This window comes from Zea mays, chromosome 3 (genome assembly GCF_902167145.1).
Source record: "Zea mays cultivar B73 chromosome 3, Zm-B73-REFERENCE-NAM-5.0, whole genome shotgun sequence".
Taxonomy (NCBI): domain Eukaryota; kingdom Viridiplantae; phylum Streptophyta; class Magnoliopsida; order Poales; family Poaceae; genus Zea; species Zea mays.
The window spans coordinates 148423507-148436520 of NC_050098.1; the positions used below are offsets into that span (position 1 = coordinate 148423507).

At 53.9% G+C, this 13014-nt stretch overlaps 1 protein-coding gene and 2 pseudogenes across 1 annotated transcript; all 3 read right to left on the reverse strand.

Annotated features, from left to right (window-relative positions):
* Window positions 1-339: 339 nt before the first annotated feature.
* Window positions 340-3157, reverse strand: LOC103652257 (casein kinase 1-like protein 1; annotated as a pseudogene).
* A 120-nt stretch (window positions 3158-3277) lies between these two features.
* Window positions 3278-5943, reverse strand: LOC103652258 (R3H domain-containing protein 2-like; annotated as a pseudogene).
* Window positions 5944-8128: 2185 nt separating this feature from the next.
* LOC100192761 (uncharacterized) lies at window positions 8129-9467 on the reverse strand. Its single transcript, NM_001137958.1, is given in 2 exon segments — window positions 8129-8885; window positions 8975-9467. Coding segments are annotated over 2 exon segments (1086 nt in total). The 5' UTR covers window positions 9419-9467; the 3' UTR covers window positions 8129-8243.
* Window positions 9468-13014: the final 3547 nt, after the last annotated feature.

Below are 13014 nucleotides of genomic sequence, written 5' to 3' on the forward strand. Positions count from 1 at the left end.
AGCGACGGTGGCCACCTTAGCACGTGCGCCATGGCAAAGAGGCCCTCGCCCCCGCCCTCCTACGGGGGTGAGGACAAGACCATCCAAGCCATGGAGCTAGGAGCACGGCGGCAGGCGATGCTTGCGGTCTGGTCGGGACCGCGTAGCCAAAGTTCGCCTCCTTCACAAGGCTGGTGATCATCCTTTTCCTCCAAATGCTGGAGGAAGAGGCGGGTCACCAGCCCATGTGGGAGGCGGAGCCGCGGCTCAGCTCGCTCTCCACCACCGCGAGGCTGATGAACATCCTTAAAGCCAAACACCGGTGGAAGAGCGCCGCTCCCACAAGGCCGCACACCTCCATCAGAGGAAAGACAAGACCGACAGAACCAACCCGCTGGGGAGGACAAAGAGCACGAACTCTCTGGCGGCAAGTTCGCCGGGGAGGATGGCGCCGACGCAAATCCTTCCGTCGAACGCCGGCGCATCCCATCCAAGTAGGCGGCACACCATGTCGAGCACCCACTCAGTCTGGGCATGCTCGAGAAGAACTTACAAGGCCATGGTAAACTATGGCGACACAAAGCAGAAACCTTGGAGGCAAAGGGGCGCAGAGAGCTCGAAGGCGAAAGGGCACCGCGAGTGGGAGTGAAGCAAGGCATGGCTGCTACTCGAGGGATGAACCCCTTTTTAAAGGCAGATTTCCCTACTCGCGCCCCGAAGCGTCACGGGCAAAGTCTCCCCCGATACGCACCAGGGTTCCCATCCTATGACACGGGGGCCAGGCCTCACATGTCATACTGCTGGCCCGAAGCACGAAGAAGGAGAATCGTCGCACAAGGAGCATGCCACCGCCTAGCGGTAGTGCGCCCCTTCATCTTCGCTGCGACCAAACACTACAAGAAACTGGTTAAAGAACGTGGGTGAAAAACCGTCGAACTTAATGTAATAGGCCGTCGAACTTACCATAAGAACGTGGGTTTACCCACGAATATAGCCGACGGCGATTTTTGGACGAACTTAAAGAAGTAAGTTCGACGGCCCCCACGTTCTTAAGGTTAAGAACGTGGGTACCGTCGAACTTAACATTAAGAACGTGGGTACCGTCGAACTTAAGGTTAAGAACGTGGGTTTTTAAGTTCGACGGGGGCCGTCGAATTTTTTCCCATAAGTTCGACGGCACCCACGTTCTTAACCTTAAGTTCGACGGGGCCACGTGGCCGTCGAATTTATGGGTCCTACGTGGGCCGGCAAGGGCTGCCCATTAAGTTCGACGGTACCCACGTTCTTAACCTTAAGAACGTGGGTACCCACGTTCTTAACCCTTTTCCAGAAAAAAATAAAAAATACAGAAATAAAAAATTAGACACACATAATAACATATCATGCAACACAGAATATCACATACAATACAGATTTCAAACACATGGATATATATACATATCACAAATTCACACAAGTCCAAATACATAAGTTCACAAATTCACACAAGTCCAAATACATAAGTTCACAAATTCACATAAGTCTGGACACAGAGAAGCAGCAGCACTACAGCAGACGTCGGCTGGACATAGAGAAGCGGCAGCACTACAGCAGACGTCGGCTGGACATAGAGAAGCGGCAGCACTGCAGCAGACCACGTCATCAGAAGATTAAAATGCTACAGTCATCAGAAGATTAAAATGTGAACCTAGACAGAAGCAGGGAAGAAACAAGGACCTTTTCCACACTTGGTAGCCTTTTGCAAACATGGGTAGTTATTATGACGATTGTAATCCCAAACAGACATGGGTAGTTATTATGACGCCCATTGCAAATTGAGAATTCCAAATTGAGCATTGAACTTATGAGAGTGACAGGACGAAGGAGAGATGTCAGCGTGGATCATACCATGGAGCATGTTGGACACGCTTCCCCGGCTGTAGTAATCGTACACGAGCAGCTTCTCGTCCTTGAGCCACAGGAGCCATCCTAGAGCTTTGTCCTACTGCTGGAGCCTAAATAAGAAGGCACAAGTGTAGTCAGGAAAAAATATCCACGTGTGCGCAATTAAAGAAAGTTAGGAGGGTAAGTTTATTCCTTGTACAGACAATTGCACGAGGTGGAGCAGTGGTCATCTGTGCCTGTTGGTACTTTAGAATGGTCCAGTTAAAAACATAATCAAACTGAAAACCTGCCCAATGGATAACATAATTCCGATTTAGCATTTTTGCTACACTGAGAAATGCATACATGGTTTATCATTAAATGAAATATTGGGTGTATTAAACCAACCTTCCCGAATATTGGGTGTATTAAATGCAATTTTCCTTTCGCTAATCTTTTCATACTTTTGTTTTTTGTTCCCAGCTTTCAAGCCCTGCCATGGAAGGCTGACAGTAGGCAAACCATGTATTAACCCAGACATATCAGAAAATGAGAGGTGAAATGGTGAATCATGTTACAGTAAACAACCTTCCTCGCAAGAAGTACATCAGTACATATCCAAGAGATTCCATGTCATCCCTCTGGCTTTGTTCTGCGAGAAGACATCAATTATAATATAGAAATGAAATGTCATGGAAAGGTAAGAGAAGTTTTTCAGGAATCCAGAAACAGCATGCCTGGAAACTAGCTACCACCAATTGAATTAAACCTACCAATTCCAAGGTGGGTATTTACACTTGCATATCTTGTTGTTCCAGTCAAGTTCTTGTTCTCTCTACAATTACATGGACAACACTGAAGGTTCAGATATTTTAAATCGAGGTGCTGTCTCAAATCATGCTAAGAGAACATTTTCCAGATATTTGAATTTCTAGTGGTACATGGAACAATATCAAACATGGGCATAATATAATTATGGACCTGGTGTGGCAGCATCAGAAATTACAGAAGTAGAATATATTGTTGGTGACACTACGGACCAAGTACATTTATTTTACGGTAAAGGCAGAAATAAACAAGACGTTGCACATCAATTTCATTCAAATTTCACACACACAGCATGCTTACCTGTATGGAATGTGTTGGTGTGTTGATGTATCTCTGTACTTCTTTGCAAGTCCAAAATCGATAACATAAACCTATACAGAGATTAAAATCAGTTATTAATGTGTGTACCTACTAATAGACCCATAAATAAATGTAGTTTGAGGGAATATAGCTAATCAACCTGGTTTTCTCTTTTCCCGAGACCCATGAGAACAATGCTAATCAATGACATTTGGTGGAAATATAAAATTCAGGAAATAAACTCACTTTCTCAAACACTGCATCTCTGATACGATCCAAAATTGCAGATTTATTCGAAAGTGCACGGCTAAGAAGACTGCGAGTAAAAGCATATCGGCGCTCCTTGGTCACTGTGCAGATGACTAATACGCTGGAGACTTAGGAACAGAGGGAGTACATCACAAGATTTAGTGTTTCCTATAAAAAGAAAGAATCCTCTTATTGACATGCTTCACTAGGATCCCATCATTAGCAATCAAACTGATATTTTGCAGTTGACTTGAAAAGTTTTGGACGATAGTCAAATGAAGAACTTCATACAATGCATAAGAAACTACAGAGCAGAAGCATGGTAAAAATAGCCATAAAAGCTTTCCTGTCTACGGTGCGCTAAGAGTTTAGCATCAAAGAGATGTGTTACGACAAAAGAAACTGACCTGTCATAGCTTCTGTCATAATCAGGATCCTTGCGCTCTGGCTCACGATCTCTGAAAATTGCAAACCTATTGTTCTGCTTGTTTCTATTGACTGCATGCTCCTTATCAATCTTGATTCTATTTGACCTGCTGCTAGCTGAAGTGGTAGTCAGGCTCCTCTCAAGAGTAATTTCGGCCCCTTGACCTATTCTATTGCTTGGGTTCAACTCCAAGGAAGTGGACCTATCCTATTCTGTTGTTAAATATCCGCGCTCGTGCCTTGTTGTATTCCTATTTTCTTTCTTCGACGCTTTTTTGGAGGTTGTCTCTAGAAGAGTGAGCACTTGAGCTGTTCATGCCATGGAAATTCTTTTGAGGTCTCTGCTTAATAGCTACTTTCGCCACAGAGATGTCTTCTTGTGGCAGATTAACTGGAATATCTGCAAGGCGGACAGCAGGCAGTCGACAGTCGAATGTTGTCTTACGAAGGATGATACGTGAACCAGTTCCATCAGGCAAACTGTTGTCTGGTATGGCAATGGACTGCAGGAAGTAATGTTGCGCCAGGCGATGTGCAGCAAGACGCAGATACGAAGTTGGAAGGCCATTGAATTCATACTCTGTACGACTAGGGTCATGAATGAACTTCAAAATTTCTTGCTCCATTCTTAGCACTGCAGAAAGGAATAGACTGGAGTCAAATACAAGGACTAGGCGTATTTTGTCGATTAATATTAAAGCATTAGGCAATGGAACAGTAAAATGTAAAGTTCCAGTTGGTGATAATTGGGTTAAATAGTAGAACCACGCGACCATCAGATGCACAAGCTGCTTGGAACAAACACTTGCAATTCATAATTTTTCGAACGGGGTTTTACTATCTGATGGTTGTACAAAATCTCTTATCCTATGGGACCAGCATGTTTGCACAAATGAAAAGGACATAAATTGTATGGAAAACACCAGTCACATTTTCCAGATACCTCACTATAGTAGCAAGCCATAAGGGATGAAGTACATAAAAATACCACACAGTATATAAGTAAGACCAAGAATACATGTACCCTATGAATAAAGCAGCTAGCCGCCTGGGCACATCTCAAAACAAGCAAGGAACACTCTGCACGAATTCTAAGCTAACCTTTTTGTCGCCCAATCAAGTTAGTAGAATCACATAACAAACAAATGGAATGGTAAACTAACTGCGGAGGAGGCGTTAATTTTACCAGAAAGCCTCTCCCTTGGCTTCTCGAGGGCCTCTCGTAGGAACTGATCGACCTGGGCTACCAGGCCCTCGCACACATCTGAGGGAGCCGAAGGAGCGCCCTGCGGCTGCAGTGTGGGCGGCGGCTGGGGCGGGTCCTGGCCGTCAGCGAAGTCCGGCGAAGACGACATGCGTCGCGCGGAGAGGATGAGCCGGCTCAAGGGCCCGTCTATGTCGGCCGTCTCCCACGAGTCCGGCACAGCGGCTGCGGCATCCTTGGCTGCGGGCTCCGTGTCTTTACGTGCGCGTGCGATCCGGAGCTAGAGAGCGGAGAAGCTGGAGCTAGAAACGAGGGCGGCCATGGGGCCGGGCCGCCGGGATCTGGAGGAGGAACCGCAGCTAGGGTGGAGGTGGCGGCACGCGGTCTGGCGGACGCGCGTGGTGGAGGTGGAGGTGGAGGAGTGGGGGCGCGGTGGAGGAGCGGGCTAGCGGCGGGCGCGGTGGAGGAGCGGCTGGCGGCGGGCGCGGTGGAGGAGCGGTGGCGGCGGGAGCGTGGGCTGGCGGCGACGCTGTGGAGGAGCAGGGACCGGCGGCGCGCGCGTAGGCGGGATAGAAGATAGACGCGTGGGTCGCTAGGGATTTAGTTTGGGTTAAGTTCGACGGTGTCGACGTGGCCCACGAACTTAAATTAAGAACGTGGGTACCCACGTTCCTAATACTATAAGTTCGACGGTTTTATCTATGGCGCACGAATTTAAATTAAGAACGTGGGTACTCACGTTTTTCAACAAACCCATGAACTTAACTCAATTAAGAACGTCGGTACCCACGTTCTTAAGTTAACCCACGAACATTTATTAGTTTCTTGTAGTGAAAGGTCAAGAAGGCAAACCACCACACAAGGAGCGTGCTACCGCCCCGCGGTAGTGCGCCCCTTCATCTTCGCTGCGACCAACGGTCAAGAAGGTGAACCGCCGCACAAGGAGCGTGCTACCGCCCCGCGGTAGTGCGCCCCCTTCATCTTCGCTGCGGCCAACAGTCAAGAAGGCGAACCGCCGCACAAGGAGCGTGCTACCGCCCCGCGGTAGTGCGCCCCCTCGTCTTCGCTGCAACCAGCGGTCCAACCTCTGGCATGGGGGCCCAGGCCCACATGTCATGCACCTGGCGCGCCGGTTTCTGTGTGCGGAGAAAGCGAACCGACGCGTGAAGAGCGCGCCTTCGCCAACGGTAGTGCGCCTCTTCGCCTCCGCTAAAACCAACAGCCCAGTCCCTGGCACATGGGCCTGGGTCCATGAGTCATCTTCCTTGGGCGCCGGTTCCTGGGTGCAAAGAAGTCGCACCGCCGCTCGCGCCAGTACCGCGCCTCCTCGGGGCCGCCACAGATGACTAAGAAGATGAATTTTTAAAACTAATGCAGCAGTATCGAGGCGCTCCGCGCGTGACCCAGTGGAACCATCAAGTACGAAAGTCACGGGTCAGTCAGCCGCGGGGAGAAGCGTGACAGTTGGCGCGAGCAGGCAGTAATTACGACAGCAAGCGCGCGGATGCAGCGTGCCAATCGCCAATCAAACTTTGGCCCCACATGCAGGCTCGTTCCCTCCCCTGAGGCGGGCCCGGGGGCCACTGTCGGTACCCTGAATTAGGGGTACCCCTTACTACGGTATGAAGGCACGGTGCCCGTGTGATAATCTCTAGCCGCGCGATAAATAGCACCCGACCCCACCGCGTGGACGACTCCAGGGGCGCCACGTGGCCAGAAGAGATGATATATCCTAGGATGCAATCAGTCGGACCGGACTTCCACGAGGAAGCACCGGACTCCTGTACGCACAGCCCGGACCCCCGAATACGGTCCGGGACCCCCAAGTAAGCATGTTGGGTCCCTAGGATGGGGTCCGGATCCCTCCGAGTAAGGACCGGGCCACCCATAACAAGGTCCCGGAACAGGGGGTGCCCTGGCCTAAGCAAGGGTCCGGTACTGACACGTGTCCAGGCTTTATCCTATGCGCTTGCGCTCCCCGCTCAGGCGGAGACCCGATGCTGCCACGTGGCTTGTTGCCCGTGACGTAAGCCAGCGGGCGGAGCCTGACGTAAGGCCTCTGGGCCGTGCGGTCTCTGCATTTATTGCGGAGAGGACGCGCCGCCTGTCCACCTTACTGACAGGCGATGTGCCGCCTCAGCATTTATTGTGACCTGTCCACTCAGTGGGCAGACGGCGTCCAGCCATCCTGCAGGCGACGTGCCTGTCCAGTCCATTGCCAAACAGTACACTTGTGCTGTAGGTTGCACTGTGTCCATCATCACTTATGCGTTGCCAGGGAAGCTTCCCCTGCACGCCAATACCACGCAGATCGCGGATGTCAGGGTGCAAGAAGATTGCTCCAGCAACTCCAAGTATTACATCTATTATATTCATGAGCCCACATGTCGGGGCTCAGCGCCCTTGTACGCGCCCCCCTTGAGCTATAAAAGGGGAGGCATGCAACGTTGCAAATGGGAGACACACAAACAGACTCAAGCACACTTAGACCTAGCTCAGACTCTCAAGTTCATACAAGCTCAATACATTACACAGTGGAGTAGGGTGTTACGCTCCGGCGGCCTAAACCACTCTAAACTCTTGTGTGTTCTTACGTTCTTCCCATTTTCCATCTAACAAGCAAAACGGTTAGGCTCCTCCTCATCTTAGGATTGGGACGGGTGCATTCCGCCACCCGGCCGAAGATTTCCTAAACGACAACCACCTACAAGCAAAGCAGCAGCAAAACGACCGTCCGGCACGGAGCAGTACGATTCATGTTTATTAAGAGAGAATATATTATATTTATATAGTTATTATGTTATAGAGGATATAATTTTAGAGAACATACAAATATTCTTTTAGAGTATACAATTTAGAGGATTCCTTGCGGCAAGGGGTTCAAACCTAGCTAGGTTCAGACCCGGGAGACTCGCGGCTGACATTAGTCAGCCACCTTTAAATTATTTCTGTGGAAACCATTGAAAGATGTCTTGACGGGCATCCAAGATATATTTTCTCCCCCCGAAGGTCCAATTCCCATATTCGCCGCCGCCACCCTCTTATTAGACGATGGAGCGAGCGAGGCTGGATCGTGTTCCAGTCCGACAGCGATCACGTGGCCGAGTCGGCGTGCGGCGGCGGATGCCTTAGCTATGCTACTGCTGCCGCGGTTGACATCGATTGGTCGGCTGAGCCCGCGCGGACAGGGATCATCTACTGGTGCCATTGCCATCGATGCCCGTGCCCGCGCTCTCCCTGCAGAGCATGCTGCCATTGCCATCGACGTCGTCGTCGTTTCTGTAATAACGATCGCTACTAGCTGCTTTATTTCCAATCGATCGATCGCTACTAGCTGCTTATTTGTTGCAACATGCATGCGAAGCAAGCTTCAAACTGCTTATTTGCTTATTATCTAGAGCACGAGGCTACCGGCGGCGTCCGCGACGGTCTCGATGACGACGGACGACCACGGCAGGTCACTGTCACCAGCAGCGGCGCCGTTGCGCGCGGAGCAGTTGGCGCGGACCTGTCCCTGGGAGCCCGTGAGCACGTTGACCTGCCCCATCTTGACGTAGGAGTAGACGAACTGGTGGAAGAAGGCGTCCTGGTCGACGGCGAAGCGCGTGACGATGGGGCGCGTGGTAGCGTTGGTCAGCAGGTCCTGGTCCGACGTGAAGAGGCCCTCCCGGTTGAGCAGGTCCACGTAGTACTTGTTGTCGAAGGCGTTGGGCGTGCGGACGTCGTTGGCCGTCGTGTTCACCGTCGCGTTGGTCGGGCAGGTCCGGTACAGCTGCCCCGCGAAGAACTTGTTCAGCGTCGGGTCCTGCGTCGGGAACAGCCGGTTGTCGAAGGAGCCGCAGTGCGCGATGCCCACCGTGTGCCCGCCCGACAGCGCCACCAGGTCCGTCACGTCCAGGTTGATCTTCGCCAGGAAGGACAGCAGCGTCGGCACCTTGGACGTCGGCGGTGGGAGCGCCGCTAGGACGGCGGCGTTCGATGCCGGCGCCAGCCCGTCGCGCCTGCCCAGTGGCAACTTGTACGCCGGGCCGCCACCCTGCATGCAGCAGCTCATGCATGGTGATGACTGATCAGGTAAGGCAACTAACTAATTATTCAGTTCAGTATATAGTATACTGTATGTACCAGGGCGACGGATTCACGTGCGGCGAGCGCGACGATGTCGGCGCAGGAGACGACGCGGCCGCAGGCCTGGTCGAGGCGGGCGCGGATGTCGTTGACGGCCTTGAACGCGGCGGGGCGGAGCGTGAGGTTGGGCGGCGACTGCTGCTCGCTGGGCTGGGTGGGCGTGGCGTCCAGCAGGATGGAGGCGTCGCAGCCCTGCACGAAGCAGTCGTGGAAGTGGAGCCGGATCAGCGCCGCGGCGAGCCCCACGTTCTGCCGGACCGCCGACGCCAGGAACTCCCGCACGATGGACTCCGCCTTGGGGCAGCTCTTCTTGTAGAAGTCGAACGACAGGCCCGGCGCCAGCGGCGGGTACCTGGCCCCCTCGGCCGCCAGGGCCACGACGGCTGCTGCCAGGACCAGCAGAGCAGCTGCAGGGCGCCTAGAAGAAGTAGCAGCCGCCATTGCTGCTCAGCTCGCTAGATGCGCCTTGGCTTGGCTGGTTAGAAGAGAATGGTGAGCAAGAGAGGCGTGTGGAGACCTTGCGCGCTCGGCTGCCTCCATTTATATGCCGCCACATGCCATGCGCCCATGCGTCCTGCAAGTTGGCCGTGGGCTGTTAGTTTAGGTAGGTGGGAGATGATGAGATGAGACTTGAGTTGAGAAGGGCTTGTGGCGGCTGTTCTGGTCAGACTCCACGACGACGACGACGACGATGCATCGAGGAAATAGCTAAGCTCGCCAGCATGTGACCACGTTCTTCTTCCCTTAATTTGTACGAACCAAACGATGTCAGTGGGCTGTTAATTTGGTCGACCACGTACGTAAAGTTGTCTGAACCAGATGCAGCGTCGCCAAATGCTTTTGGGACCAGAAGAAAAGAAGAAAAATATCTGTCTAGCTAGGCAGACATTAATCCAAGCCAAAGCATCTCGATCTCCACTGTTCCTGAGTTATGGGCTTGTTGCATCTATTAGTAGAGGCAGCTACAGGTAAACACGAGAACGAAATTTCTCTGCTCCTTCCAGGATTCCAAAGGCCACAGTGCGGCTCCTCTTTTTCCTATGCATGTGCGCGGTGCTATAGCTTCAGGAGCGGCGAATTTAAGCGGGTGTCACAGTTGGGTAGTCGGTACCAACCAGCATAACTCTAACGCCGGTTGATACTGATCATGGCCCCTATCGATATGGCGAACGGTTTGATCATTGCTGATTCAAAACGATATGTGCCGACCGACTTTAGTTATATGATGATGTGTTCTAATCAGTCCATGTTAGACAAAATAGCCATTTTCAGTTTTAATTTAATCCAGAAACCATAGAGTGATGTATGTAACGACATGTATATACATGTGTATATCACTACTCATATAAACAGTAAACAACGGTAAAATATGCACAAATACGAGAACAGAGTGTGCCCCACAGAGGGACCGATGCTCAAGGCATCAGTGGCTCTATTCACACGAGACATCTCGTGCGTATGTTCGATATAGTCGTACGCAGTCGATGCAGGCAGATGTACGCAGTGCGGTCCCACGAACGTCGTCCGATGAGGAAGAACTAGATCAGCGTTGGTCGGGCGGACGTAGCGAGCAGTCGCGAGTATGCTCCCCAAAAACCTGATCGCCCGCACACTGTCGGCGTTTCGAACCCGGGGGTCCCTGGGCCGACGAGTAAATTATCGCCGCGTGCCCCAGCCCAGATGGGTCGGCGCGAGACGGAGCGCGAAGGGGGAAGAGGAGCCGGAGGGAGACAGGCGTGAGAGGTGAAACCCGCGGCCTTCGTGTTTGTCCCGCGCCCAGGTCGGGTGCGCTTGCAGTAGGGGGTTACAAGCGTCCACGCGGGAGGGAGCGAGCGGCCCGGCGCGAGCGCTGTCCCGTCCTTCTCCGCGCAGCCAACCCTCTGTAAGAGGGCCCTGGACCTTCCTTTTATAGGCGTAAGGAAAGGATCCAGGTGTACAATGGGGGGTGTAGCAGTGTGCTAACGTGTCTAGCGGAGGAGAGCTAGCGCCCTAAGTACATGCCATCGTGGCAGCCAGAGAGGTTTTGGCACCCGGTTCGTGTGGTGTCGTGGCCGTCGGAGGAGCGTTGGAGCCTGGCGGAAGGACAGCTATCGGGGCTGTCGAGTCCTTGCTGACGTCTTCTTGCTTCCGTAAGGGGGCTGAGAGCCGCCGTCGTCATAGAGCGTGCGGGGCGCCATCATTACTTGTTTAGCGGAGCGAGCCATATGGGACGTCGGTCTTGTTCCCCGTAGCCTGAGCCAGCTTGGGGTAGGGTAATGATGGCGACTCCCATGACGTGGTCGGTCCGAGCCCTGGGTTGGGCGAGGTGGAGGCTCCTCCGAGGTCGAGGTCGAGTCTGTCTTCCAAGGCCGAGGTCGAGTCCGAGCCCCTGGGTCGGGCGAGGCGGAGACCGTCGGCTAAGGCCAGGGCTGAGTCCGAGCCCTGGGGTCGGGCGAAGCGGAGTTCGTCGTCTTCCGGGGCTGAGCCGGAGTCCGAGCCCTGGGGTCGGGCAAAGTGGAGTTCGTCGTCTTCCGGGGCTGAGCCCGAGTCCGAGCCTTGGGGTCGGGCGAAGCGGAGTTCGTCGTCTTCCGGGGCTGAGCCCGAGTCCGAGCCCTGGGGTCGGGCGAAGCGGAGTTCGTCGTCTTCCGGGGTTGAGCCCGAGTCCGAGCCCTGGGGTCGGGCGAAGCGGAGTTCGTCGTCTTCCGGGGCTGAGCCCGAGTCCGAGCCCTGGGGTCGGGCGAAGCGGAGTTTCCTATGGCGCCTGAGGCCGGACTTGGCTGCTGTCAGCCTCACTCTGTCGAGTGGCACAGCAGTCAGAGCGGCGTAGGCGGCGCTGTCCTCTTGTCAGGCCGGTCAGTGGAGCGGCGAAGTGACTACGGTCACTTCGGCTCTGTCAACTGGAGGGCACGCGTCAGAATAAAGGTATCAGGCCACCTTTGCATTAAATGTCCCTGCGATTTGGTCAGTTGGCGTTGCGATTTGGCCAAGGTTGCTTCTTGGTGAAGACTGGGCCTCGGGCGAGCCGAAGGTGTGTCCATTGCTGGAGGGGGTCCTCGGGCGAGACGTAGATCCTCCGGGGTCGGCTGCCCTTGCCCGAGGCTGGGCTCGGACGAGGCGTGATCGCGTCCCTCGAATGGACCGATCCTTGACTTAGTCGCACCCATCAGGCCTTTGCAGCTTTGTGCTGATGGGGGTTACCAGCTGAGATTTAGGAGTCTTGAGGGTACCCCTAATTATGGTCCCCGACAGTAGCCCCCGAGCCTCGAAGGGAGTGTTAATACTCGCTTGGAGGCTTTTGTCGCACTTTTTTGCAAGGGGACCAGCCTTTCTTGGTTGCCTTTTGTTCCGGTGGGTGCGCGCGAGCGCACCCGCCGGGTGTAGCCCCCGAGGCCTCGGAGGAGTGGTTTGACTCCTTCGAGGTCTTAGTGCGTTTCACAACGCTTCGGCTGGTCTGGTTGTTCCCTCATGCGAGCTAGCCGTAGCCCGGGTGCACGGTCGGGTCCCAAGTTCTCGGGCTGGTATGTTGACGCTGTCAACGGTTTGGCCGGAGCCGGGTTTGCGAGAGCAGCCCCCGAGCCTCTGCACAGGGCGAGAGGACGGTCAAGGACAGACTCGACTTTTTTACATACGCCCCTGCGTCGCCTTTCCGCAAGGAGGAGGGGGGGGAAAGCGCCATGTTGCCCTTGGAGGGCGCCGAACATGGTGTCTCCAGCGAGCTGCTGACGGGTAATCCGAGTGGACGCCCGTGCCCCATTTGTTAGGGGTCGGCTAGAGGCCCGGAGGCGCGCTCCAAAAGTACCTGCGGGTGATCTGCCGGACCCGGTCCCCTTTTGACGGGGTCCGAGGGCTCGATGCCTCCCTCTGATGGCATTCCGTTACACAATCGTTCCCACTGGTCTCGGAAATGTCCTAGGGTACCTCGGGAGCGTAGCCCGAGCCTTGGTTATGTATCGAACGTACCTAGGGTCATCCCTTGCTCTGCGTCTGAGGTGGCTGTGAACCCTTCGAGGGCCAGCCTACGAACCCCTGATCAGTAGTGGGCGCGGAGCCCAAGTGGT